We start from the raw sequence: 27,089 nt of genomic DNA on the forward strand, positions 1-27,089 counted from the left end.
TCACTTCTGTATAACTTAAACTAGACTATGTCGAAAAACTATTTAAGATTTGCCCATTATAGAGGACGTGAAAAGTAGGTCTAGTTTGATGGGTAGTACACGCCCTTTTTGGCAGATTCCCCGAGGAGTCTTGTGATAAGTGATGTGTGCAGACTTAACACGCTTACTTACCGAATTCGCATCACAAGGGCTCGAAAGGTCACATGCTTTGGCCAATATCCGTGTCGCAGGTCATAAAGCTGCCGGAACTGCCGAGTCCAAAGCCCGGCTCCCAGCAGGCTTCCTATAAACCGCATCCACATCTGGATCCGATAAGACAGGTTTGCCAAAACAAGCGCAACAACCCGTTTGTTGCAATCACATACAGGTCGATATTTCTGTTCAATTACAAAGTAAGCTTTGCGTGTGTTTTGATTGTACATTTTGGCTTGGTTTTACTGACTTTTCTTAGACAAATGCTGCTATTGGAGCCCATGTGAGGTCTGAAGAGTCTCTTGAAGCTCTTGGCGAGAACGTTCATGTCGAAAGGTCCCAAGATGGATCGAAATTCGTCGTTGAGACGGGGAAAAACTTTCTGCTTATATACACCATTTCCACAAATCCAGAAAATTCCAATGGGACCAGTTTGGAGGAGACACTCACGGTGTTTGGTGAGTCCCAGAACAAGATGCTTCAGAACGGATATATATTGGACCTGGATGATACCAAGAACGTCCAGTCGTATTTCAGCTCGATATTCGGAAACAACGTGCCGATGTTTCCAAACCACGATCACACTTTGCGAATACGGCTGGTACTAAAAATTCAGTCGAAGTTGTTGGACTACTTCCTTCTGGATAAGCAGAGACTGATCATCTTCACTAAAGAACCGCATGCCATCCAGATTGTGAACTTGGGCGAGACCAAGGAGGACGGGAAGCATATAGAAGTGCACCAGTTTGACGATTTGGAGTGGTACTCCGATAAAGAGGCCTTGGTGAAGAAGTGTGTGTTCAATCCGGCGCTGGGGCTGTTCCTGATCATCAACGATAAGAATGAATGCTGGCTTTGTTTGCTCAAAGAAGGTCCCCAATTTGAAATACAAGGACAGAAGATTGTCTTGAACACAGATTCGGAGATTATAGACGCAGTCATCAACGAGTATTACAGTCTGTTGACCGTGGCTACAAGAGACGGTCAACTGTTCATCTACAAACTTGCCCATGGCGGCATCCAATTGGTCCGCAGGGTCAAGAAACACATTCATTCTGATGATCTGATTTCGATAAACCCCGTTGGCTCGGAAAAACAGTGCGTTCTGGCACTGTTCGAAAAAGGTTGGAACCTCTACTCCAGACTGGGCAATCTGAACTTCTCCACCTTTGATTACGACAATCTCTCCTCTGTTCCTGACATCAACTGGTGTTCCTCGCTGGTTGATGGACAATACTCTCACAATCAAGAGCTGATCTTTGCAAGCAAGCATCGGTTGTTTGTCGTTGAGCTAGCTGCGCTTAACCACTCCCGAAATTACAACTCCATTAATTTCAGAAGACCGTTGATAGTGAGGAAAGACACTGTTTCTGTGTTCAAGGGATACGACAAGGCGCTTATAGATTATCACTCCAACTTCGAAGACATGGATTTCTCAAAAGATACGAACCTGTGGATCAACTTGGAGTTGCCGGAAAGGTTCAAGCTGACAAACCTGGATATAGTGGCTTCTTCCGTGAACGACGATGGGAACTGTCTGTGCATAGTGGGCGATTCCAACACGATCGTCCACAATCTCACCAAGAACAGGTGGAAAGAGCTGATTGGGCTCAACTACAATCCGGTCACAGAGTCTGGCAAAAATCTGGTGGTCAATTGCCTCTGGTGGCAGGGCTTTCTGTTCCTGGCAGTAGCCAACTACAGGCAGGACCAGCTGGTTTCCGAGATTGTTGTATATTCTCCAAACATATTCAACAATGACGAATATTGCGATGACCACATTGTGTGGAGGTTCAACCTCAATGAGACCAAGGTTGGCGAGCAATTCTTGCTGTTTGACATTGACACTTTCACGGACGAGTTGATTGTTCTGACGACGCAGTTGAACTGCTACTGCTGGAAAATTTCGCACGAGGCCAACAAAATTACGATCAAGAGAACTAGGGCATATCAATTGAAGGACAGTTTTGTCAATCTGGCCAACATGTTTCACATCAAGTGTATATCGCGAGTGGGAGAAGACGACCTGCTGATGCTCGTCAAGGGTTCGCTTTATTACATCAAAAAGGCAGCTGGTCGCTCCAAGACGATTTATCAGCGTTTCACTCTTCTGGAGAACGTTGAGTATTACCAACGCCCTTCAGCAGACATACTGCTTGCTTTCAATGGCCACAAGACTCTCTACTACGATATTGCTCATGGCAGAGATCTCAACGACTTGGAGCCCGTCTCCATCCAATGGCAATCAATGGGCGGAAACGAGCGTGACGATGAAGTCGAAGCCAATGCTACCATGCCTTATCCCATAGTTGCAATTCCCGAGAAAAGACTCATTCTTGGGCTCGAGGTGGACATTTCCCGAATTGGCGTAGTGGATGTACAGGACACAGTTGACGAAAGCATGCAGGTAATAAAGCTGTCCACAGTCAAGAAGAACTATCTGGTGAATTTGGTTGACTATTACGTGATGCTGGCCGTTCAATTAGGAGACGCAGACAAAGGCTCGTTGGAAGAGGTTTACAAGAACTTTCACAGATACAAGCACTTCAACTTCTGTTTGGAACTACTGCTGTTGAACCATATTGTGGACGGGAAACAATCAGACGACAACGAGGATATCACGGATTTGGTGATAAAGGACCGTTATTTCCAAAAGTTGAACGAGTTGATTGCTCTGACCAAGTTCAAACACTCCATCTACCTCAACTTCTTAAAGAAAGTGGAAAATCAGAATTGGATCAGATTTTTCGACAAGGTCGGGGAAACTCCAAGAGACATGCTCCAGGAGATTCTGGACGACAAGAACTACAAATTAGCAGCTCATTTTCTGATCGTGGTGATGAACTTTGAAAAGGAAGACGACTCGGTGATCAGTCTGCAAGATCAAGAGATCCTCTTGGAGATCCTGAATAAGCTTGTCATCTATAAGGACTACGGGACTTCCTTTGAGCTCCTGAGGTTTATCAAGATTGTTGATGATAAACTATGTGATTCCATAACTAAAAAGTTGCTGGTCAAGGATAAATAAAGACGATTGTGTGGGAAAGCCTCTCGTTGAATTTGACACTTCGTTCTATGTTTTTTTCGTTCTTATTTCTCGTGATCTTTCCCTTGTATTCCTCTAATCAGAACCCTTCAAGAACTTGTCCACAAAGGTATCATTCTTGGTCTTATCATAGTAGGTGTGAGGGTTCTCGAAGTACTGCATAACATGGCACTGTTGCTTCCAGAAGTTGACCAGCTCTTGGAATTCCATTTGGGCCTTCATGAATAGCACGTTTTGCACGGGCAAATCCTTCACAAATCTCTGTCTCTCGAACTCCTGTCTTATCTTGGTCTTCACCTGTGAAGCTGGTATGTCCAAATCGTAACTGTTCACGAAGTCCCTCGAATGTCTGAGGTATCTTCTGTACAGGTTCAGCACCCTGATGCGCATCTCCGGTTGGGAGAGCGTATATTTTGTGGTCTCTGCAAAGGCGGTAGCGACAGTCATTATTGGTCAGATATCGGATAACTGAAGTATCGTATACACCACAGTTCAGTCGCTAATGGCTTACGACAAATAAAATGGGCTCTTCTAATTTGTTGGTTTGATACATTTGTCGGGGGACGACCTTTTTATATTTTGTGTGGTGCACGCAACAAACGTTTAGCAGGATTCAGGAACGATAAGATAACAAAACCTGTTTGCAGTTTCCATACAATCGCTTTGCTGTACGGCTGATTGTGACCAGATTTTAGATGGATTGCTCAATTTACGAAAACCCAACGGTGATTGGGTTTGCCTCCTCGGTGCTATTTGCATTCGCCATCTTCTTATCGTACCTGCCACAGCATCTGCTTATCATCAGCAGAAGGACCTCCGAGGGACTGTCACCAATATTCCTCTTGCTGGGATCCGCTTCTGGAATTTCATCTCTTAGCAACTTGATTCTTGTCACTTATCCAGGCAGAGTTTGTTGCTCGGTTATCTCCCGTTTTGGATGCCTGAGCTCGCAACTAGGGTTGCTCCAAGTTGGAGTCCAATCAATATCATACTGTTTGATACTGGTGTTGTGTGTGGCGCTCGCTCAGGATAACTCCGCAAAGCGCAAGCAACTTCTGTTGGTCTACAGAGTGTTTTGGGTATATACACTAATCAGTTTTGGTGCTGTGGTGTATCTTCTGTACTTTCAGAATGAGAGCTTTTCAAGCCTGTTATGGTTTGCCAACTTCTGTGGAATTTTGTCCTCAATACTGGGAGGAGTGCAATATTTCCCACAAATTGCCACCACCTACAAGCTACAACATGCGGGCACATTGTCCATATCCATGATGTTCATGCAAACGCCAGGAGGCTTTCTGTGGAGTTTCTTGCTGTATAGCCAACCCGGTTCCAGATGGAGTTCGTGGCTGCCGTATCTTACAGCTGCAATTTTGCAATTGGTGCTATTGATAATGTGTCTTTATTACAGGCACTTCACTATCGTCGAGAGTGAAATAATACAGGAAATAGCAGAGGATATGGTTGACGAGAGAACTCCATTGGTTTGAGACCCCAGTCACTCCACTTATCTGGACAACATTCAAAAGATCCTTTGGCTTTATTAGACTAACTATACACTCACTGTCTTCCAAACGTTCAACCCATCGGTACCAACGCTGCAAAGAGTACCAGGGATCTGTTTGTGCCAACGGACATCCTTGACATCTTTCTGCCAGTGCACAAACATCAATTGAGCTGGAATATCCTCCAGCTCTTTGGTCTCCTGTCTCTGTTGTTCGATCTCTTCATCGTCAGCTTCCACAGCAAGATCCCACAGGGTGACAGTATTGTCTTCACTCGAAACAGCGACGATGCTCTCGTCCAGTGGGTTGAATTCGATCGAGGTGATCGCGGACTTGTGGAAGTCAAAGCTGACAACTGGCGAGTAAGTTTCGGAATTGGGCTTGAACTGCCTCAAGTCCCAAACACCCCACGAACCATCGTCATGACCAGACGCAATCAGATAGTCAATTTTATTACACCACGACAGCACATTCACGTCAGTAGTTGAAGCCTTGCAATTGATAGCAGGCTTGTGTTTCTTTGATCTGATATCCCAGATCCGTATGTACCCATCTGTACCTCCTGTAGCAAACACGGTCTTTTCGTTCCTCGACCATTGTATGTCCTCGATGGACGCCTGCGATGCCTGGTACTCGAACTTCTCTGTGACCCACTTGGAAGTTGTTCTCTGAGTATGGTACACTCTTCCTGACATATCACCAGATAGTAACGCACCGGTTTGCACCAGTGGAGACCAGTCCAAACCATAACCCTCTACGTTACCGTGGTTCCTGATTGTGTGGATGGCTCTTTTGTTTGGCTTGGGGATCATGTAGCCTGGCGAATCAAAGGCCTTGAACTGTGGTGATATGTCGAAGATGTTTACATCTCCGTTCTCAGACATGGTTGCGGTCAAGTACTCGCCAGTCTCTGCTGCGAATGGTGACACCCTCAGTCTGTTTGTGGTGTCTTTCAATGCAATCGTCTCACTTTCCAGGATTGGATCATAGTCCACATCATCGTCTTCCTCTTCGTCATCGTCATCGTCTTGATCGTCCTTTACAAGGGTTTTGGCCAAAGATGAAAGTTTCATGATGATAAGCTCGTTGTCCTTGCTTCTCTTCGCCTGGGTAGCTGTGGCCAAGTACACGGAGTGTGGCCAGCTTCTTCTCTCAGCACCAAGAGTGTCTGGAAGAACATCAAGCGTCATACAAGGCCATGGAAGGTTCATTCTGTGCAACATCTCGTACACAGTTGGATCTGGTTCCAGCATCTCATCCGGACCTAAAGGTCTTGATTTATGGGGAAGATACAGAGTGTTCTGCTCTTCTTCTTCTTGCTGTCTTTCCTCGTCTTCTGCAATTTGGTCGAGGTCCTGGCCATCGCCTTCTCCATCGGTGTCTATCTCCACTATTTCTCCGTCGCTCTCAATGTCATCGCCGTATGGGTCTTCAAACTCACCCATTTCCACGTCCTGTTCCTCGTCTATGGACCGATCTGGGTTAAACCCGTCATCGGTATGCTTAGCAATCTGACTCTTTTCAGAGTCATCGTGATGTTCACCAGCACGCTTTGACATTGTTTGGTGAGAGTTGCTTCGTGGAGAAACAAGAGGCTTGATCATACAAAGATGTTTTGGAAAAAAAAAAAAATTAGTATCAGGAGTCACGTGATTGTGTGGTGCACTAAAAATGGTTTGCCTATCTTTCAGACAAGAGAGTTCCTTCACCAACGCATTAACTACACGTCATGCTCTATGGATCGTAAGAGTTTCTTGGATCAAGAGGCTCCCGTCGGGTATGTTGCTGGTCTCGGCCGTGGAGCAACAGGCTTCACGACGCAGCAGGACATAGGAGACGCCAGACTAGAGTTTACGAACATCGAAGACGGATACGACGATAAATACCAGGATGTGTCGGGTGATGAAGCAGGTTTGTTGGGAGACGACCAAGTAGATGAGAGTGACTTGATTTATGAGTCTATTGAGGCCAAATTAAGAAACAAAAAGAGAAAGAGGAAAGGTGGTGATGAAGAAGTGGCCTTGAACAATGAAGGTGAAGATGTGTCTTCATCCATAAGCGCGATAGGGCTGCAATTCCAGGATCTGAAAAGGGACTTGTCTCAGGTGGATAGAGAACAGTGGCTCAATCTTCCTGAATCTGGAGATTTCACAAGGAAAAATAAGAGGTCCAAGATGTTGTTGCAGGAACAACAGCGATTCTACCGTGCTCCTGATAGTGTGATTGGAGGCGACCAGACGATGAACTCCGAGGAGACTGATCTCAGGAAGATTCAGCTTGCAAAGGACAGATTATTGGAGTTAAAGCTGGATAATAGCCAGTTGGCTGTTGGTAATGGTAATGCCTTCAATACTGGTCAGAACTTGGATTCCTCAAAGTACCTGAATGACCTCTCGTTGATAGAATATAGACCACAGGAGGTTGGTGACTACCAAAGGATGAAGCTTGCGCTGGCAAATTTGCGAAAGGTTGAGCCCAAAAACGGAAACGTTTGGATCTCGTCAGCCAGACTGGAGGAACAGTTCAAGAAGTTCAAAAGTGCAAAAAGCCTGATTTCCCAGGGTTGTCAGGTTTGCGTTCATTCTGAGGATGTGTGGCTTGAAAATGTTAGGCTTAATCTTTCAGATATTGCAGTTGCTAAGTCAATTGTAGCCGAGGGTCTGCGATTCAACTCAACCAGTTTTAGGTTGTGGTTCCAGGCATACATGTTGGAGTCGGCGGAATTAAACAAGAAAAGAGTGCTCCAGAAAGCGCTGGAGAATATTCCCGACAATGCTGTCCTTTGGTTTGAGCTTATTAAGTATCAGGACGATGATGGAGTCATTAGACTGTTGCAAAAGGCCGTGGAGCTGATACCCAACGAACTCTCGCTTTGGTTGAAATTGATTTCTGTCTCACCCTACGATGAAGCCAAAGCATTGCTCAACAAATCACGCAAGCAATTTGGCGAATTGAAAGAGATCTGGATGAAGGCCTTCCAACTGTGCGAGAAGTTCGACCCATCTCATTTGCCAGGCTTGGTAACGAGAGGTGTTTCCAAAGCGAGCGACCCCGCCATCAATTGGCTAGAGGGACTTGATAATGAGTACCCTGAAACATGCAAGCTACTTATATCGACTGTTGAGGTGACAGTAGAGGAACTGGCTAAGCTGGTGGAGACTTATAAGTCAAAGGACGAACATGACATAGTCAGGTTATTGTACCAAGAGCTCAGCAGGAAAGACGCAGATTATTGGGAGGACTATCTCGAGTTTGAGCAAACGAATGGAAGTCTTGCCGACCAAGATGCTTGCTACAAGGAGCTGACCTCTACTCAGCCACAATGCATGAATTATTTAAGATACGCCAAATTCAGATGGCAGGAACTTGGTGATCTTGAAGCCACGGCAGAGACGTTGTACAGTTGTCTTTCGCAGTTCCCTGATGATGAAGAAGTATACTTTGCCATAGTTAAGTTTGAAAATTCACGTGAGAACTGGGCTGAAGTGGAGGATACCTTGGTGAAAGCACTGGACCGACTAGGCACAGAAAGAAGCTACTACAAACTGGTTAACTTCTACAGGTGTAACGACAATGTTCCAGAAGCATTAAAATTAGCCAACGAAGGCCTGACAAAATACCCACAGAGCTGGAAGCTTCATCTGCAGAGGCTGCAGATGCTGCAAGGTGATGGTGGAGTTGATGCATACGAAGACGCAGTTAGCCAATGCCCTCATAGTGTGCCCATATGGGTCGCCTACTCCAGATACTACGAATCCAAGAACATCACCATCAGGGCCCGATCAATTTTGGAGAAGGCTGAGATTCTTAATCCGCAAAATGAGGCTCTGTTACTGGAACAGGTGATGCTTGAGAGTAGGACCAGTGGACCAGGCCAAGCTCAGTTCAAGTTAGTGAAAAACCTCAAGAGCTTACCCAATTCACCAAAGCTGCTGGGGCTACAATTGCAATTTCTCGACACCAAATCCAAGCGGAAACAGGCGTATATCAGCGATCTGAAACTCACCCAGGAAGACTCTGTGGTCATTCTGGAAATTGCAAAGTCGCTCTGGCTGAAAGATGCCAATGTCGGAAAAGCAAAATCGTTCTTCGACATGGCACTTTCCAAAGATGAATATAATGGCGATGTCTATGGATGGTACTACCTGTTTCTGACAAAACACGGCGACGAAGAAGAAAAAGAGCACCTCTTGGACAAGTTTGTGAAAGCCGAGCCGTTTAGAGGTGACTCTTTCAACGCTTTCAAGAAACAGATTGCCAACCAGAGAAAGACACCGCAGGCTCTGTTGATTGAGTTTGTTACGCAAATCTCAAAGCACTAGACAGACTTTTATATATATAACCCTGTAAATTGAGTGTACATTATGATGTCGTAGCCAAACTCCCGTTAGCCCAGACGCATGACTCTGGTGATGACTCTGCCCCGGCCTGAGCACTATGGTTATGCAGCCCCGATCTGTATATCCCGCGTTTTTGGCCCACACCCCCACCCGACCGTTTTTTTCCAGCGAGTTTACATAGTTAAGCCGCTTTTGGCGCATGCGTTATCTGTAGCAATAAAAAGTGTGATTTTTGCCCAGATCCTCCCTCCAATTCATGGACTCTGAACACAAACAAGGGTTAACAGTCCTGTTATTGTCTCTTATCCCAAGATACCAATGAGTTGGCAAAACAGCTCGATATCGAGACTACTGTCTAACAAAGATGTAAGTAGGGACCAAGAAGGAGCCCCGCTCGCGGTACCCCTCCGTCTATCAGACGAAGAAGGGCCTGGTAATTCACCAAGTATACTAACTGATTTCAGATCAAATACCTTTTTCGGAGCTATGCGTTGGTTCCGATTGGAATCATCCTTTATCTGATGATATTATACGGGATTCAGAGGATCATACAGGTGATAGGAATACGATTTCCCTCTTCTGTGTGTCTCATGTTGATCCAATTTATAGGGTTGTCTCTTCTAGCTCTCATTTTTGGAGAGAAAAAAATTGAGGTTGTGTTGAAAGTGCTGGAGGTTCCTTGTGGATTCAGTTTGCGGTGGATGAACGTTTATTTCATACCCGCGTTCGTGGTGCTTCCTCTCAGCAAGCACATTGGAGTCGGAGGTGCTTTTACTATCTGCGGTATATTCGTGATAGGTTATTTAGCCATGTTTGCTCTAATTGCATATTTGACGCTCGGACTTGAGATCGTTCAAAATTATTTGGCGGGTAAGATTAGCAAGAGAAAGACACCCACAGACTCGGAGTCTGGAGCCCAGGAATCGAAGCAGGAGTTGAAACCGGAATTCAAAGCTGATTCTAACGGAACTATCCCGGAATTGGATTCGGCAACGACTACGGCTTCTGAGGAATCACAGGATATAGCAACAGACTTGGAAAACCACATAGAAGGGGAAGCGTTAATGGAGCAACTCACGCAGATAGACCAGATCGATACCAATGCGGCCGTTGACAGGTTTAGTCGCACACACGGAGTTGTCGTCAGAAATTTGTGTCAGGTGATTGACTGGAGTCTTTACACGATCTGCTTCATTGTTGGAATCGTTGTATATTTCACCACGGGCTATGAGTTGCCGTATCAACTGGGGGTGACTGTTCTTTTGTTCAAGACGTGCATGTTGATCCCACCTCGTTGGAGACGTTTTGCACACCCGATCTTGATTTCGTTTGCTGTTGAGCTGTTGATAATTCTGATATTCACCGAAATTAGAGGCCAAGGATTTTTGGATAGTCTGAGGGATTACAAGACGGGAAGAACGTATCTTCATCTCTTTGATGGAAAGAACTATCCTAAGCTGCCTGGATGTGGTGATCTGCTAAGTTCTTTAATGGACGTTTCTATCGTGTCCCTCTCCATTCCCATGTATCGCTATCGGATGGACCTCAAGAAGAATTTCTTGGTTTTGACTGTTCCAATCCTCGTCTGTGCCGCCATATGTTTCTTCTGCTATCCTCCTATAGTTAGCAGACTGGGACTCTCTGATTCCATGGCACTCGGCTTCACCGGGAGATCTGTCACACTCGCGCTGGGGACCCCTCTGGTTGCCAACCTCGGTGGTAATCAGAGTCTTATGGCTTGTTCTACTGTCATAAGTGGCATTATCGGGGTCATCAGCGGTGAGGCCATGCTGAAGCTGTTGAGATTGGACTCAGATATGGTTGAAGGTGTGACTCTAGGGCTCAACTGCGGTGCCGTTTCCACCTCGCATTTGCTTACCGTAAATCCAAAGGCTGCCAGTGTTTCTTCGCTGAGTTTCACGTTGTTTGGAACTGTGATGGTTATTTGGTCATCCATCAATCCATTAGTGAGAACAATCAAAGACCTGTTGGTTTGACATGCAGGACTTGCATCTTGAGGAAGATGGGGGGATTGATTGAGTAAGTGACCCTGGCGACATCACTTTGATCTGCATATTGCATATAATTGAAGATACTGTATAATATTATGTTGCGAAGCTTGTTTAATGGTGCATGTAGCGACAGACGTATGCCGTTTCCTGCATGAATGTTTGCGGGGCAGTGTAGGTGGTGGTGCGACTTTCAGGACCAGCCGGAAACTCTGTTTATTGTAACGGGCGTTCTCGATTTCCATTCTTGTGCCTTCTACGTAAATATTGAATGTCTTTGACACGCCACTCTTGTTCTGCTTCGTACAATATCGACAACTCGAAAAGAGGAGCAGTAACTTTCAAAGTTGCTTGGCATAATATAAACATCAACTGTTCCAAGTGCGGTAAAGGAACTGCTTCTGCACAAATCAAATGAGTTCTAGTGCGTGCCATGAAGACGCGACCTCATATAATACCATTCATGATCTCAAAGCCAGAAGATTGATCGACAAATTCACTGCACAATATGTCTGAATCTAGTAATATACTTGGTACATTGAAAAGAATAAAACAAACTGCATATGAAATGTATGTTACTTGTTCCTGCTATGAATTACCCCGAAACATGCAGTTACAGACGCGACTGGCGACGCTGGTCTACAAATCGTCCGGGTTTCACACTAGAAATTCGAACGAGAATTCTTGAATCAAAACGTCTCCAGTCGCAAATTCACCCTTTTTGGTCATTAAACTGTGATGCAGGCGGTTATCTTAGTCGTCAGGACTAAGTCGGGTACGTGCAGACACTAAAGAGGTCATTCCTTTTCGTTCTCAGTAACCCCGAGGTTAAGAACAAGTTGGTTTTAACATGAAACGCGCACAGAAAAAGATACGTTATCAGAGAAGAGTACAAAAAATTTCCAGCTCGCATTTCCAACTAAATTCTACAAAGCCTTGTTCGTTTGTGAAAGCGCTCGTTACATGCTATGGAGCCGCAAACTTGGTTTGCGTTACCCCCACGCGAGTCAGTGGCTGCGCCTCCAAGCGCAACCACCAAGAAGAACAATACTGGTAGCAAGTTTATCTATGGACAGTTAGCATGCCCGTAGCATCCAATATCTCAATACTCGAAATTTCAACTTGCCATCAACCATGAGTTATATGCAAATTGCCGAGCCGGTGAGTGCGCATGCCAAAATGGCCCGCTGAGCCGGAAATTTCTTGCCCCTCCCCCTCACCCTCCACAAATATCTGGGGAAGCGCATGCATGCACCCTAAAAACGGAAGACGTCTTTCTCGCAGCACCGGGCTTGACGCAACATTTGCTCAGCAAGGCCTCTCATTGGCTGCATATGGTCATCACTCTTAGTCGTAGCATTTAATGGGCGTTTCTTTTTGGGTGATTTTGCTAATCCCCCTCGGTCGGTTTGTCCAATGAGAGATCCGGTCACTCTGGTCTGTTGGGCTTTCCCACAAAGGGTTTTTAATAACCCTAAACTGCCTGAACACAGTTCATCCCCCTTTTCTCACCTTCTTTCTAAACCAACAACTCGCTTGTTTGCTGCAATCCTGCTGTTATCTGTGCCTATTGTCCCCATAAAGCAGATTCATTTACCCCATATCCCAGAACAATTACCCGCTTTGATCGCAATGCAGTAAGTATTCAGTATTCATACCCCACACTTCTCCACCTTGTGTTTACGTTTCGCTTCACTGAGCTGTCACTGCTCAAAACTCCCATTGCTAAGACACATGCGGAAGAATAATCCATGCCTCGGAGTACTAACAGTTATGCAGTGTGATAACGCTTCCTACAGGCCAGAAGAGAATCAACCAGGCTTGCGACAGGTGTAGGGTCAAAAAGATCAGATGTGATGGTCAACTTCCATGTGGAAACTGTCAGAAAGTTCACTACAAGTGTGCTATAAGTGATAAGCTGACGAGAAATTCGTTTCCAAAAGGTTACACCAAGAATCTGGAGAGAAAAATCATTGACCTGGAAAATGAGCTCATGGAATGCCAAAGATATCAACGCCCGGTCAGACTGGAAACTGTTGACTCACAGCTCAGGTTCACTAGATGTACTTTTGAAGAATTCAAGGTGAATCTTTTTGATCTGGACTCTGGCTTTTCCAGATTTTCTAGCCGGTTCGGATACTTTCCGTTCACTAAGTTGGACACTAAGCTTTATAAATTGGTCTTGATGAGATTTGAGGACCCAAACTCGATTCCGCTGTCCAAGCTCGGATTTTTGTCGCAGGACTTTGTGATCTCGCCTGACTCGCTAGACGAGATATGTCTTCTATTATTCCACTTGGTTTTGTGGGAGTTGCCTAACCCTGAGATTCTGAATTGGATTTCCCAGCTTTTGTCGTTTGGAAAGGCACTCATATTTTCGCTAGACGTTGACAATGACCATTTCTTTATTTTCAACTCGCTGCTCCTTTGGTTCAACCGGACTCATGATTTGGATATGAAACTTCCACGGAGAAAGGAGACTGCGGAGTGGTTTGAAGACTACGAACTTGCACTGCAAGCCTACAATCCCGTGTTTGGATCGATTTCTCTGCAATTCGCAGACTCTGCCATCAAGGTCGACCATTACAGTTCTCAGACTGAGCTCAGATGTAGACTGGATTTGCAGAATGTGGAGCAAGTGAAGAACGAAGACAGCAAACTCAACAAACTCTGTCAAGATTTCAGACTCAAGTATGGTATATCTGAAGGACCCATTGCAACGCACAAAGTCCGTGCTCCCAGGACCTCACCACCACCTCAAAAATTCACCCACCAACTCACAGATATCACTTGCAAAAAGGAAGATGACGATTTTGACCTTCATTCTTTTGGAGAAACCCACTTTGATGACTTGGATATCTTTAAATGGAACGAACCAAAGGATACGTTCAGTCTCCATCTCAATACAGATGTTCCCAGCAGAAGAACCACCAGTCTGCCCAGTCTGAGCGAGGACGATTCCACCCTCTCGTCAAGGTCAGAAGAGACCCCGTCCTTGTTTGGCAGACCAACGTTAAGTGACGGCTTCAAGGATGGTTTCAAGCAGACTTTCAAAGAAAGCTTGCTGGAGACTTTTGCTCAATCATTGACCTCCAATAAGCTGAATTCTATCCAAACGGTTGATATGAACGATATTCACGCGCAAAAGTGTGATGATATTTTGGGCCTTGGTGATTACGAAGACCTCAGAAATTTGAAGAAGAAGGTTTTGAACTTGTGAAATTTAAGTTTTACCTCATGACATCTTCATTCTGCTCACGATATTCATGCCATGCTCATTATTTTCTTCATGCTCACCACGCTCACCATGCTTGCCATGCTAACACAATATTCACAGAACATCCCACACGCATCTCTTTTTTTATATTTATCCACGGTCTTTCTACTGCTTGCGCCTATGCATTTGATTTATGCCCATTGTCACAACTCGGGTAACCTTTTTTGCTGGTCTTACGCTGAGTCATCTTTGTACGGTTATTTTTTGTATTGGTAAATACTGGTATTTCACAACTTTAAAAAAAATTTGGTATTGGATTCACTCTTCTTCCTTTAATCCTTTTCTTATCTCCCACTTGTTGTGGCTCACGACCACCCATCTCAAGAGAAGATGGAACAGATAAGCAAACGACCCCAAGGCTCTGAACAATGCAAAGCCGAACACACTCCACAGGATCGTCATAAGATAGCCATTAGTCTTAATAGATCCTGGCTTGTACACCTGGGTGACAGTCATGATCAACACCAAGTTCAAGATCAGCCAAATGAGCACGACACGTGATCTCAGGTCCCGGTAATAGTCCTCGTCACTTGGTGGTGGTGCTTGGACGAATCCTTCACGCATTTTCAAAGGCTGCTTTCTTCTCTCCTTCAGTTTATAGAGAACCTCGGCGTAGATTGAGTCGATATCTCTCTGATCACCAACGATGTCCACCTTGATGACCTCCTCTCCACTTTCGGTCTGGGTAATGATGGCACTGCCCAGGTTGGTTTTGGGGTTGTTCTCTCCCTTAGTACCCCAGGACACATCGTGAGTGTTGCAGAAGGCATAAATTTGCAGCAGACATGTGTAACTGGGAAGAAGCATGAAATATTGTGGAGCGGACGAAAGGAGATGCCAAGGGTCCAAGTACACAATACTCATCAGAACGTACAGTCCATAGGTGGAACCCAGAGAAACAACGATGTTTGCGAACGAAAGACCACTCACTTCACCAAGACTGTGGGCCTTGATCAATTGACACATGTACACAAAGCCACTGATAATTGCAAATGACCCACAGAATGTCAAAACAATCACAGAGAGCATGTATAACTTGGGGGCTCCCTGTGGTCTGTTTCCCATAGAGATCACGAACATCGAGGCCAGGCAGCACATGCAGATGTAGTTCATGATCTGAAAAATCCAGAACCCACCATTGTTAGGAATTGACTCGTTGGTGGACAATGATCCTACCATATAGTAGAATGCCAGATAGAAATTTGCAACCGAAAAAATCGAGAATAAAGTGGTGAGGAACTGGTATATGAACTCGATATGAAAGAAGAACTTGCGCATAGCAGAGTGATCAGTTTTCCATATACTTCTGAAATGGAGTTGAGAATAAATAGCTGCAAAAAATGCTCCGTTCAGCCATCTTCTTCTCTGTGAAATAAATTCCGATAAAGTCTCGGGCACATCAGTCTCACCTTTCGCTGCTCTGACGTACTTCAAGACCCACTTGGCATCTCTCTTAGAGACCAATTCCCACGCCAGAATTCTGTCTTCGGCCAAATACATGTTTGCAGTAAAGATGTCTGACTTCTCGTCACTTTGGTAGCCTCTTTCTCCTTTAAAGTAGGAGTGGAGTGGTCCTGTGCCATCTTCGTGGTTTTGAAGAGCACTGTATCTGTATGCAGACAGAGCACCAGGCAGAACACTGATGTAGCCGTACACTGACTCGCACGGTTTGTCCAAAATATTGGACATTTTATACTCAAAGTTCTGGGATGCAACGATTGGGTTCAGCAGGTTTTTCCAGTATTTTCCCTTCATAGTCAAAATCTCACCTGCCGCACCTGCTACGTTCGAATCCAGATCGAACGACTTCCACAGATGATAAATGGCGGAATCATGTGGAACGGTACCAACGTCCAGCAAAATGCACACATTGGGCTCCAGTATTGGGCAAACACCATTGAACAACCAGCGATGAGAATTGATTTTTTGGGCATTCTTCTCTTTCATGCAGAAGACGATCTGCACAGGAACGAGTCCCTTTTCGTCACTCTGGAACACGAGATTCTCGTCGATGCTCAATTGGGTGGTATATTCGAACATGTGACAGTTGACAGGCTTACTGTTCACAAAAGACTTTGCAATGCCCTCTTGATAAACACCAATAGCTGACAAGAGTTCAAAAACACCCGGCTTCACCTTGGTGCGGCCATCTGCAATGATCATGACCACGATTTTCTGCCATGAATTAGCACCCCACGTGGAACTCTGTTGTCTTTTCTGCAAATATGCAATATTCTTGAACACAGCATGGAGAGTTCTGGCCAGAGCAACCTCGTCTTCATTGTACATGGTGATGGCAATCAACAGTTCTGTGGACCGGTTCATCTCCTTTGCACGAATGTTGAAGCCGGACTCCTCGAATTCGTCGGGTCCAGAAGTGACAGCAGAGTATCTCATATATTCAAATTCATCTGCGCTCTTCTGGGGCAAGAACTTGGCCAATGTTGAGGGAATTGGGTTATCCAAGACCAGATTACCGTTTTTGGAGTGGAAGGTCTTCTGGGTCACCTTGATCTCTCTTCTTGGCTGGAACTCAGTAGGCACATCTTCAAACATATGGCCATCTAGCGAGGACGCAAACTTGTTCATGGCATCCTCATCATCTCCAGCAGTTGTAGTTGCATCGCTGAAAACAGAGGCTGCAAAATCGCCCTTCTCCTTGAGATACCCGTTGGTGGCATAGGTGTCTTGGGAGGAGTAAGAAGCAGTCTGGTGCAAGTCCAAGGGCTGGTCGTGATTGGCTGCGGCAAAAGTTGATGCGGAGAAAATTGGCTTGGGAGGTGGCAACACTCTCGAGCTTTTGTCGGATCCCACTGACTTGCCAAAATCAGTCTCTCCAGTCACTGTTCTCTTGAACCGGGTGGGAGAGGCCACCACTGGAGTGAATCTCTTTGGCGACTCCATTTGAGTGAATTTCGACCTCGGAGTGACTGGGGGTTGCTGCTGTGGTTGTGGATAGAGATCAGACTCTGCGAATGAGCCTCTATGACCCTGTTCACTGGCTGCCATCACAAACCGATTGGCAATGGTACTATTGGAGAAGTCGTCCGCAGCTGCCATTGCAGACGAATCACGTCTCCCAAACTTGACAGCTGGACTGTATCTCATGGCAGTCTTTGAGGGAGAGTCTGTTCTCGAAGTACGGGTATCGAATGATTCAATAGCAGCATCATCGTCGAACGGGTCGATCTGCTGGAACCTTTTTGGTGAGGAGTAGACGGGATCCGGCTTGGGTATTCTGAAAGGGTCCGGCATTTTGCGACTAAACTCCAATTGATAGCAGATACTCAAAAAGAGAACGGTTAAAGATCGTCCTTTTGAGTTTTAGGTGAGATCTCGGGTAGAAACCAGGTGCCTTGGGTGTGTACGTTTGGTATGAGAAGTGTTTACATTTAGCCCAATCGGGTAAGAATATTGAAATTCTCTCAAAGAAGTAAACACGAGAGTTTGGGCTGAGCTACTTTCTGAGCTTGACCGAATTTGTCATATTTGAGCCGAAATATGGAAACGTCGGTTTTTTGTTTGGCAGTTTTGATTTTACAAGTGCTGAATGCTTCTGTCTGTAGCTTTAATCTAGAATTCTCAGTTTTTTCAAATTTGTACGCAAGTCTGAATGGTGAAGACTATAGAAGGTACCTCTCCACTTCTCCCATGACTCTATTAAAAACAACTAAACTATGACCCATGGCACCCAAAAAGTAATTACAGTTCAAATTTTTTTTTTTGAGTATACTTCTGCAAAACATCCTGTAAAGACGCCCATATCGCACAATGCGCCCCACCATGGCATCTGCTCGGACTGGACCGATAACGACGTGTACCACACAATCCAGAGCTGAGGACACTACCCCAATTGCTCTGTAATGTGTCAGGATCACAGGGTTGTAACCTCTTGTGATGCCCACAACTGCACCTGTGGACTGAATAGTGGCACCCAAAGCTGAAAGATGGCCTCGCCTGAGTCTAATTGGTTAATAGTCAGACTGTTCAGCTCCTTTACAGATGGTGTGATGGAGCAGGCTCTCCAGTCCGATGCCCCACTGGGCAGGTCCAGATCAATGGTGTCGTACTGCGTATCTCCGTATGCTGCAATGTGCATGTCGACTGCCATGGTTCTGAACAGAATTCTGGTGTTTGCCTCGTCAAGACGGAATAGGAAATTACCTTTGGTGTCTATCGTTGTCCTGCGTGTCTTGGCTTTGTTCATTCTCTTCAAAGGCAGTTACGGAGTGATCTCATGTATTAAATCATATACCCATTCGCATCTGGTGTTCAGACTGATACCGGATTATTACCAATTTGATGTCAAGACGTTCTTTCAAAAGACTTTTTTGAACATGAGCTACGGGACTGCTTCTTGGGAGGACAAAGGTCCCACTCCAACGGTGTTGAAACCCTTCTACTTGTCGCTTTGCCTGTCCCAGATAATTGAAACTTTTATCGCAATTGCGTCTGGCAACGACCCTTCGGTTGAATCTGGAATTACGCTTTTTGAGTATTCTTTGGCGTTCCAAGAGGTGCAAACCTCGAAGAGACCATCTAGAGAGCTGCTGACTTTGGCATTCGCGTCCCTCGTCAACCACTCTCTTATTCACATCTTGAGCCTAGGGAACCTGGAAAAGTATAGACTCATTCCTAGCTCCATTGTTGGACTGGCAGTGCTGTACTATGTTGCAGACACCATATTGTCTTTGAGATTCAGACTGATGCCGTTTGTGCTAGTTGTTGGATACCTACCCCAACTGATTACGCTTTTCATTATTGCTCTTTGCACTGTCATCTTTGTACTGGCTTCTGTCTTCAAAGGCTCGTTCACAGACTCGACATTTGCTACCTTGAACAATCTCGAGTCCCTGAACATATCTCTCTCGGATGACTTCCAAAGCACTCTGATGACCCTTGGCGGATTTGCAATCAATGCCACCGGAAGAATCTCCTACAACAGGGAGATTTCTGGGATCAAAATACCACAAACAACTTGGGTTGATATGAAGCAGTCTAGCGCTCTCTTCTTCGAGGATGCACAAAAGACCAAGAAGAAGCTGGGTTATGCCAACGATCTACAGTACCATCCGGACATGGTGAGTCTGGGCGACCTCAACGCCTCAAAGCTCAGGCACTGGAAACTGCTCACCAGAGCGAGACAGACCAAGGATCTCCTGGTGGATATGTGGGATCTTGTGCTATCTCTTGCCTTGAGACGAACGCCGAAGTTTCTGGAAAGAACTACAAGTGATGGGGCAATTCCGCCAATGACAGATCCACGGGGAAGTGGACAGATCTACAATCAAAGAAAGAGTTACGTTAATGCAGACGCGTTTGACATGGATAAATACTCCTACGCGCAGTTACTATTAGGTGATGACCTGCAGGATGTCGACACTTCGCTGGATTTTGACGAGGCCACGGCAGACGAAAGCGACCCAGACAATGTTGCAGAAGAATACCAGAGCGATTACGAATCCGATATCGAGATTATTGGAGCGTCATCATTGGCATTGGCCAGGAGGGCGGAGGCACCAAATTACTCGAAACAGACGCAACCAGAGGCAATCATGTCGTATGAAGAACTGTCTGCGTTGTTATCTCCTTCGACCCAGCAGGAAGTGAGAATGGCCAGGATCATGAGTGCCCATTTAAAAGCAAATGACAAGCCACTGACCAGATCAAGCTTTAGTTCGTCGGCCTGGAAACTGGAGGACGTGATACTGGAAAACCGTCACAGACATCAGAGCATCGAGGACTCCGACGACGAGGACTTTGGAATAGGCACGTGCGTTGTTTGCCAAACGAACCCAAGACAGATCATCCTATGGCCGTGCAAATGTCTAGCAGTATGTGACGTTTGCCGAGTTTCGCTCGCAATGAGGGCGTTTGACGAATGCGTTTGCTGCAGAAGAAAAGTGCAGGGCTACAGCAAGATTTACGTACCTTGAAGTTGAGGAAATCTCATCTATTTGGATATATGAATCTCACAGAAATGTATAGATATGCCCGATTCGCCCAGGTATATACGCAGTCCTAAGTTCTCTTGACACTATTGTGCAACTTGGATTCCTGCATGAAAAACACACACAAATAACCGAGGACCAAGATCACCGCACTGAAGTAGAAGACGGAGTGGCCTGCGGCGTCATAGCTCTCTAGCAACGGAGCTTTGGCCCATTCTGGAGCCACTTTCAAGTAGTCAGGGCTTTCCAAGGCCCTCTTCACCACCTCGGCACCAGCAAGCGCATCTGGTGCCGCAGCCGCAACCAGGCTCTTGACCTTTGCTCCCAGAGTGTGCTGGAAAAGTGCACTGGCAACCGTGACACCGAGGGTAGACCCGGTGGACCGGAAACAGTACTGAATGGAGGTGGTAGAGGCCTGGTGTTTGACGTCGACAGAAGCAATCAGAGCCAGCAACGTGACTGTCAGCATCATGGAGTAACCAGCACCTGGGACACTCAGTATGATGTACTGTCTCCAGGTGCTTACGTTAGGCTTCAGGAACCACAATTGGACAGCCCCGATCACCAGCAATAGACCAGTGATTCTGGCCATCGCGAGATACTTGCCTGTCATTCTCATGTACATACCTGCTCCGACAGAAGCACCAGCGGTGATGATACAGTTCGGCACCGTCCTCAGACCGTTCTCGGTGGCAGAGAGACCCAGAACCGTGGAGAACCAGAGAGGAACATAGTACATGACCGAAAAGAGTCCCATTGTTCCAAACCAGTTGGCCAGGGACGACGTGAGCACAGTCCTGATACCCAGTAGTCTCACGGGGATAACTGGTTCAGGCGAAACGTAGGCCTCGACCAAGCCAAACCCAATAAGCAGAGCCCCAGAGATCACACACAAAGCTACAAAGACAGGGCTCTGGAAAGGAATCTCGTGACCACCAAACGCAGCCGCACACATTATTCCGGTCAAACCGGAAACCAACAGAACACTACCCAAGTAGTCGATCTGCTTGAGTTTTCCCCAGATACCCGAGCCCTGAACACCGAGACCTGCTGAACCCTCTGGAAGCTCCAAGTGGATGTAGATCATGGCAGCACTCGCAAATGCCAGTGGGATCTGCAGATAAAACACATATCTCCAGCCCCAGTGGTCCGCAACCAAACCACCAATCACACCTCCCGAAGCAGCACCCAGACCGTAGAACACGTTGGCAACTCCCTGGAACAAACCTCTCTTTCTCAGCGAAATCAGGTCGGACATGGTGATGGTACTCAGCGTGGAGATTCCTCCTCCACCAATACCGGTGATAAATCTACCTAGAACAAGCGGAATAAGCGAAGTGGAGGTGGCACACATGTAGCAACCAACAACAAAACAAGTGTCGCAGAGCAAAATCATGGGCTTTCTGCCAAAGATGTCGGACAACTTTCCAAACAGTGGTTGAAAAGTTGCACACGATAATAGATAGGAAGTGGCGATCCACGAACTTTTTTCAAGAGCGCCCAGATCAGAAGATATCACAGGTAACAATGTTGTAACCACAGTGGCATCCAATGCTGAAAGATAGGAGCCCAGATACACTGAGCAGCAGATATAAAACAGTTTGTCTTTGCTGACGGCAAATCCGTCCGAATCGTCTATGTCCTCCTGCGATTCAAGATCTTCGTCAATGGCACCGTATGTTGTCTCAACAAAATCGCGATCATGAGCAAGTTCGTTTGCAATCACACCGGCGGAGGCAGTACTTGGATCGTTGAAGTAGGTTGGAGAGATTGCTGGCTTCAAATCCAGCAAAGAGTCAGTTTCCCCAGTCATGTTGAAGTTTGAGCAAGACGCCTAAACAATAAACACAAGAATGAAATCACAAGAACAAGAGAAAGATCTTCAAAAGGTTCAGAAGAGATACAGAAAAGAAACGCAAAGTCTGCGAGGATGGTTAATTTTGTAGGAAACCAAACAGCTGTGGTTCCCACAGTAGCCACATGCATAAGCGCCCTTAAGATAGCGAGCAGTTGGTTAGGGCGCTTATGAGTTTCCGGGAATATTCCGAGGGCGAAGTATTTCCGGAATGGCGCCTTATCTGCGTCAAATCTTCCGAGGTGCGTTTTTGCCGAGGGCATATTCCGACCCTTCGGCAACACAAATTGGGTCGGCCGATACTGAACTGGTTGGGAGAGATAACTAAGTGCCAGGCAGCAGAGTCAGAGCGAGTCAGAGCGAGCCTGAGATCCAGACGTATGCTCACTGGGTCACAAATGAGGGGGTTACATGACTACTTCCAGATACCGTTCAATATTGGCTGACCTGCATCAATTCTAGTAATCGGAGAAAAGACTTAATAAGGGGGGTATAAAAGAGCAAACACAAGAGTCGAAAGTAAAAAAAAAAGGGCAAAGATAAGAGTAAGACAAAGAGAGTCAATCAAGATGGAAGAGAACAGAATGAGGAAGACACCGGGCAGGGAGACCAAGCAGGCGGCACATCAACAGGGGGAAATCGTGTGTACAAAATTATAAAGGACCATACGAGCATTAAGATATGACCCTGCGGTTGTCGTTTGTCTTGCCCGATCTCTCTGTTCACGCGGGCGCTCCGCATTTTCTTTCTCTTTCAACGTCGAATTGTCTCAATAGGAAGGATCACAGAGAAAAGTCGTGTAGAAAAATTCCTTACTCCATCATGTCTTCCATTGGAACCTCATCAGCGTAATCCAGCTCCTCATCCACGTCCACACCGTCTTGGTACTGCTGATATTCGGCAACGAGATCGGTCATGTTGGATTCAGCCTCAGAGAACTCCATCTCGTCCATACCTTCAGAAGTGTACCAATGCAAGAAAGCTTTCTTTCTGAACATGGCACTGAATTGGTCACCAACTCTTCTGAACAGCTCCTGGATAGAGGTGGAGTTACCAATGAAAGTAGCACTCATATCCAAACCCTTTGGAGCGACGGAACAAACAGCAGTTTGGACATTGTTTGGAATCCACTCGACAAAGTATTCCGAGTTCTTGGTCTGAACCTTGTGCATCTCATCTTCAACCTCCTTGACGGAAACCTTACCTCTGAAGAAAGCGGCAACAGTCAAGTAACGACCGTTTTTGATGTTGGAAGCAGCCATCATGTTCTTGCTGTCAAACATCTGTTGCGCCAATTCAGGCACGTTCAGAGATCTGAAAGACTGGGACTTCATCGATGTCAATGGGGCGTAACCAACCATGAAGAAATGCAGTCTTGGGAATGGAACAAGGTTGACGGCAAGCTTTCTCAGGTCTGAGTTCAGCTGACCTGGGTAACGCAGAGAGGTAGTGACACCAGACATAACTGAAGAAACCAAGTGGTTCAAGTCAAAGTAGTCTGGCTGGCTCAACTTCAGGGTGTTTACACAGATATCGTACAGCGCCTCGTTGTCAATACAGAACGTCTCGTCCGAATTCTCGACCAATTGGTGGATGGACAAAGTGGCGTTGTATGGCTCAACAACGGTGTCGGAAGTCTTTGGGGATGGAACAACCGAGAAGGTGGCCATCATTCTGTCTGGGAACTCCTCTCTAATCTTGGAGATCAGCAAGGTACCCATACCGGAACCGGTACCACCACCCAGAGAGTGGGTGATCTGGAAACCCTGTATAGAATCACAGCCTTCAGCTTCTCTGCGCACACAGTCCAACACAGACTCAACAAGCTCGGCGCCCTCGGTGTAATGACCCTTGGCCCAGACGTTACCAGCAGACGATTGTCCGTAAATGAAGTTGTCTGGTCTGAACAGGTTCTTAAGGTTCGAGGATCTAACACTGTCGATGGTGCCCGGCTCCAAGTCGACCAGGACAGCACGGGGAACGTACTTGCCGCTGCTCGCCTCGTTGAAGTAAACGTCCAGCTTTGCCTTTTGAATGTCCTGGGTACCATGGTAGACACCATCGTTGTCCAAACCATGCTCACCACAGATGGTTTCCCAGAAAGCAGCACCCTGTTATATAGTTAGTACGTATTCCGGTGAAGGTGGAGTAAACAAATGGGCACGTTTCAAGATTTTGGAGGCTCAGACGCGTAAAATAGTACAACAAAGGACGACCGCGGGTGAACCATCTTCCAATTCGTCACAAATCTCAGGGAAGTGGGTTACGAGCTTGGATAAATTGAATTTCTCGTGCAGAATCATCAACTCCAAGAGTTGCGTATTAAGTTGCTATAGTTCATCTTCCCAAATCTCCAAGTATCCCGTATTGCACCTTCTTGTAACTTACAATTTGGTTACCACATTGACCAGTTGACAAATGAATCTGAAAAATCACAAGTTAGTAAACGTTCAAAAGGTATTCCGCCAACGAAAGTTACTCAGCGTCTTCAACTCCTTCAACAGAAAACACGGAGAGAAAATCTCTTGTAGTTTCACGTGTTGGAATAACAATAGCTTGGGCAACGAAATAACTTAAACAGCGGGATTGAATTCAAATAGTATTGACGTACAATTTCTCTCATCTTAACGGTTAGTCCAAACGGAAATTATAGCTTTGCGTGTGGTTTTGTTATATCGTAGAGGGAAAAACAAGACAAGAGACGTAAACAAGAGAATGGATGTGAGAGGGCACGTCGGATTGGGCTCCAAAAACAATCGTTGTGTGTCCCAATCGGGAATCTTGTTTACAAAATCGACTTTTTGGGTCGCCATGGCGACCAAGACGCGTAGTAGTGCACGAGTGAAAAAGTGCGACATATGGTTGATGTTGTAGGAGGCAATCATGAATTACACGGCGTATTTAATTGACGGTGATGCTTTTGGGTGATTTTCAAAGAATAAACAGTTGTCACACCATTCATATCTGCTGCATGCAACCACTCGGGGAAATTGTTATCGAGAATCGCAAGTATCTCGCTTCGAGATCTCCAGAATACGAAGTTGAGTACACGGATACTGAGGAGATGGAGAGGTTGAACAGGTTACAGGAGAAGAATTGGTATCTAGAGTCTTTCCAGGTTGAGAGTAGGTCCCGCCTGAAGGCTGTCATTAAAGCGTGCATGAATGAGTTTAAATTTTTGTGTTGAAGCGGGTCGGCTAGATGATGTTTTCGGAATTTCTTCAGCCATGCTATGTCAGTGAATGATTCTCTATATCCGTCGCTGTATAGGTCGACAACTCAGGAAATATGCTCACCAACAACAAATCCAATAACGACCACAGTAGCACCTTGTTGACGGTTTTATTCTGCAAACTTTCCAGAAACATTTCCACGGAATCCGCATTCACCTCAACAAGATAGGCAATGAGATTTGATGAGGGCAATACCTCCATTAGTCTGGTCACATTATCACGTGTCTTTTGTCTGAACCTGATCAACTCCTCGTTACTTTGCGGGACCCATCTCTGGCCCATGTCGAACGTTTGGTCTTTAGGAAACATCATCCTTCGCAAGACTGAAACACAGGTGATCACATTGGATTCGGTGATAATCACTTGGTAGATAAAATTGTGAATGAGGTTGTTGAGGATATGAGATACCCTAGACAGTCCTATACCATAGGCCTTTAATGTGGTCAGCAACATGTACAGCATTGGACTCACCACGGGAATCTCAAATAAACACGCTAGGAAAGAGAATATGGAATACTCCAGAACGGACTTAATATGATCATCGTCACCAGGAGAGGGCCATATCGAGAAAAGCGACGTGGTGTATGCTATTAGATGACCAACCATTCTCCCTACAGATATGAGCCGTTCCCCAAGAGACTGGCGTTTTGCGTTTTTTTTGCCCAGCCGATCGATCCCTATATCGCACACCTTGTTGATAATGCCCCAAATGGCAAAACTATCGCTCAAATTTTCAACCACGTTCCTCAGCACCAGGTCGTTCATTATGGCTGTGATTAGCTTTTGGCTTAGCTGAGAGTCAAGCTCCTCAACAGGAACCAAAAGGCACACAATGCTTCGAGATAGAACAGTGCAATAAAGCCGTTCCAGGTACGCGTCGTTTTGATCGATAGCAAAATGCGAATTCAACTCTAGGAAGTCGGCAGTCCAATCAGGATCATCATACCAGTCACATCCCGGCGACGCAACGGTTGCTCGGCTGGAACTAAGTCTAGACCCTCGTCTAGATTTGCTTGTTCTGATTGCGCTCACATGAGATTCCAGTACTACTGGCAACTCGTCCAATAACAGCTTAGACCAGTCTATTCTCTGGCATCGCTGTTGCAGGTTTCGCGTGATATGGGCAACGACCCCGAGTAACTCGCCCATGAACTCCATTGACGTATCATGGGATATCCTAGGATACCATCCCATTACAAATTGACGAAGAAACAGGCCAATCAAAGCGTACGTCTGGATATCCACGTCCTGGGAGGACGTCAGCGCAGGTAGAAAGTCTTGCAGGTCCGTTTTGTTAGTTAGCTTCACATTTGGATTGGAAAAAAGCTTTCGTATTAGATTTTCGAGATATTCTTGTGAGTTTGTGTCCTGATTTGAGACCGAGAATGAGTTTTTGGATTGGCTAGACAACGACGGAGAAGGGGAAGGGGAGACCTCTTTCGGGGACTTCTTGGAGTGGTGTAACACGCTTTTTCGTATCACAGCTTTTCTCGATTTTCGAGCCGATGATAGGAGGAGTTCCGACTCCATGAAAAATAAGATAACCAAAAAAAGCTTTGGAATATCGCTGGGAAACACGTGGAATGATCTACACTATGAGTACTTGAAGTATGCAAAGTCGTTACTCGTGCTTATCTCCCTCTTCAGGCTCATAACCTACGCGAGGGTGCCGCACCTATTTGGC

At 45.9% G+C, this 27,089-nt stretch overlaps 14 protein-coding genes across 14 annotated transcripts; 8 read left to right on the forward strand and 6 right to left on the reverse strand.

Moving 5' to 3' along the window:
* Positions 1 to 203: 203 nt before the first annotated feature.
* Positions 204 to 3,220, forward strand: KUCA_T00004669001 (uncharacterized protein; the record flags this gene model as incomplete). Its single annotated transcript, XM_022601427.1, has 2 exons — positions 204 to 392; positions 452 to 3,220. The coding sequence occupies 2 exons, from the start codon at positions 204 to 206 to the stop codon at positions 3,218 to 3,220; spliced, it is 2,958 nt and encodes a 985-aa protein (XP_022460675.1).
* A 93-nt stretch (positions 3,221 to 3,313) lies between these two features.
* Positions 3,314 to 3,685, reverse strand: KUCA_T00004670001 (uncharacterized protein; the record flags this gene model as incomplete). Its single annotated transcript, XM_022601428.1, has 1 exon — positions 3,314 to 3,685. The coding sequence occupies one exon, from the start codon at positions 3,683 to 3,685 to the stop codon at positions 3,314 to 3,316; it is 372 nt and encodes a 123-aa protein (XP_022460676.1).
* Positions 3,686 to 3,933: 248 nt separating this feature from the next.
* On the forward strand, positions 3,934 to 4,725 carry KUCA_T00004671001 (uncharacterized protein; the record flags this gene model as incomplete). The annotated part of the gene is made up of 1 exon (XM_022601430.1): positions 3,934 to 4,725. The coding sequence occupies one exon, from the start codon at positions 3,934 to 3,936 to the stop codon at positions 4,723 to 4,725; it is 792 nt and encodes a 263-aa protein (XP_022460677.1).
* Positions 4,726 to 4,787: 62 nt separating this feature from the next.
* On the reverse strand, positions 4,788 to 6,299 carry KUCA_T00004672001 (uncharacterized protein; the record flags this gene model as incomplete). The annotated part of the gene is made up of 1 exon (XM_022601431.1): positions 4,788 to 6,299. One exon carries the CDS (start codon positions 6,297 to 6,299, stop codon positions 4,788 to 4,790), a length of 1,512 nt encoding a protein of 503 aa, XP_022460678.1.
* Positions 6,300 to 6,476: 177 nt separating this feature from the next.
* KUCA_T00004673001 (uncharacterized protein) lies at positions 6,477 to 9,062 on the forward strand (the record flags this gene model as incomplete). The annotated part of the gene is made up of 1 exon (XM_022601432.1): positions 6,477 to 9,062. The coding sequence occupies one exon, from the start codon at positions 6,477 to 6,479 to the stop codon at positions 9,060 to 9,062; it is 2,586 nt and encodes an 861-aa protein (XP_022460679.1).
* Positions 9,063 to 9,398: 336 nt separating this feature from the next.
* On the forward strand, positions 9,399 to 11,077 carry KUCA_T00004674001 (uncharacterized protein; the record flags this gene model as incomplete). The annotated part of the gene is made up of 2 exons (XM_022601433.1): positions 9,399 to 9,446; positions 9,545 to 11,077. The coding sequence occupies 2 exons, from the start codon at positions 9,399 to 9,401 to the stop codon at positions 11,075 to 11,077; spliced, it is 1,581 nt and encodes a 526-aa protein (XP_022460680.1).
* A 1,428-nt stretch (positions 11,078 to 12,505) lies between these two features.
* Positions 12,506 to 14,309, forward strand: KUCA_T00004675001 (uncharacterized protein; the record flags this gene model as incomplete). Its single annotated transcript, XM_022601434.1, has 2 exons — positions 12,506 to 12,726; positions 12,869 to 14,309. The coding sequence occupies 2 exons, from the start codon at positions 12,506 to 12,508 to the stop codon at positions 14,307 to 14,309; spliced, it is 1,662 nt and encodes a 553-aa protein (XP_022460681.1).
* A 315-nt stretch (positions 14,310 to 14,624) lies between these two features.
* Positions 14,625 to 17,621, reverse strand: KUCA_T00004676001 (uncharacterized protein; the record flags this gene model as incomplete). Its single annotated transcript, XM_022601435.1, has 1 exon — positions 14,625 to 17,621. The coding sequence occupies one exon, from the start codon at positions 17,619 to 17,621 to the stop codon at positions 14,625 to 14,627; it is 2,997 nt and encodes a 998-aa protein (XP_022460682.1).
* Positions 17,622 to 18,313: 692 nt separating this feature from the next.
* Positions 18,314 to 20,302, forward strand: KUCA_T00004677001 (uncharacterized protein; the record flags this gene model as incomplete). Its single annotated transcript, XM_022601436.1, has 1 exon — positions 18,314 to 20,302. The coding sequence occupies one exon, from the start codon at positions 18,314 to 18,316 to the stop codon at positions 20,300 to 20,302; it is 1,989 nt and encodes a 662-aa protein (XP_022460683.1).
* An 85-nt stretch (positions 20,303 to 20,387) lies between these two features.
* On the reverse strand, positions 20,388 to 22,130 carry KUCA_T00004678001 (uncharacterized protein; the record flags this gene model as incomplete). The annotated part of the gene is made up of 1 exon (XM_022601437.1): positions 20,388 to 22,130. The coding sequence occupies one exon, from the start codon at positions 22,128 to 22,130 to the stop codon at positions 20,388 to 20,390; it is 1,743 nt and encodes a 580-aa protein (XP_022460684.1).
* Positions 22,131 to 22,984: 854 nt separating this feature from the next.
* Positions 22,985 to 23,893, reverse strand: KUCA_T00004679001 (uncharacterized protein; the record flags this gene model as incomplete). The annotated part of the gene is made up of 1 exon (XM_022601438.1): positions 22,985 to 23,893. One exon carries the CDS (start codon positions 23,891 to 23,893, stop codon positions 22,985 to 22,987), a length of 909 nt encoding a protein of 302 aa, XP_022460685.1.
* Positions 23,894 to 24,260: 367 nt separating this feature from the next.
* KUCA_T00004680001 (uncharacterized protein) lies at positions 24,261 to 24,587 on the forward strand (the record flags this gene model as incomplete). Its single annotated transcript, XM_022601439.1, has 1 exon — positions 24,261 to 24,587. The coding sequence occupies one exon, from the start codon at positions 24,261 to 24,263 to the stop codon at positions 24,585 to 24,587; it is 327 nt and encodes a 108-aa protein (XP_022460686.1).
* Positions 24,588 to 25,143: 556 nt separating this feature from the next.
* On the forward strand, positions 25,144 to 25,359 carry KUCA_T00004681001 (uncharacterized protein; the record flags this gene model as incomplete). Its single annotated transcript, XM_022601441.1, has 1 exon — positions 25,144 to 25,359. One exon carries the CDS (start codon positions 25,144 to 25,146, stop codon positions 25,357 to 25,359), a length of 216 nt encoding a protein of 71 aa, XP_022460687.1.
* A 43-nt stretch (positions 25,360 to 25,402) lies between these two features.
* KUCA_T00004682001 (uncharacterized protein) lies at positions 25,403 to 26,935 on the reverse strand (the record flags this gene model as incomplete). The annotated part of the gene is made up of 1 exon (XM_022601442.1): positions 25,403 to 26,935. One exon carries the CDS (start codon positions 26,933 to 26,935, stop codon positions 25,403 to 25,405), a length of 1,533 nt encoding a protein of 510 aa, XP_022460688.1.
* Positions 26,936 to 27,089: the final 154 nt, after the last annotated feature.

The sequence above is a fragment of the Kuraishia capsulata genome, genomic scaffold, assembly GCF_000576695.1.
Source record: "Kuraishia capsulata CBS 1993 genomic scaffold, Kuraishia_capsulata_scaffold_5, whole genome shotgun sequence".
Classification (NCBI taxonomy): domain Eukaryota; kingdom Fungi; phylum Ascomycota; class Pichiomycetes; order Pichiales; family Pichiaceae; genus Kuraishia; species Kuraishia capsulata.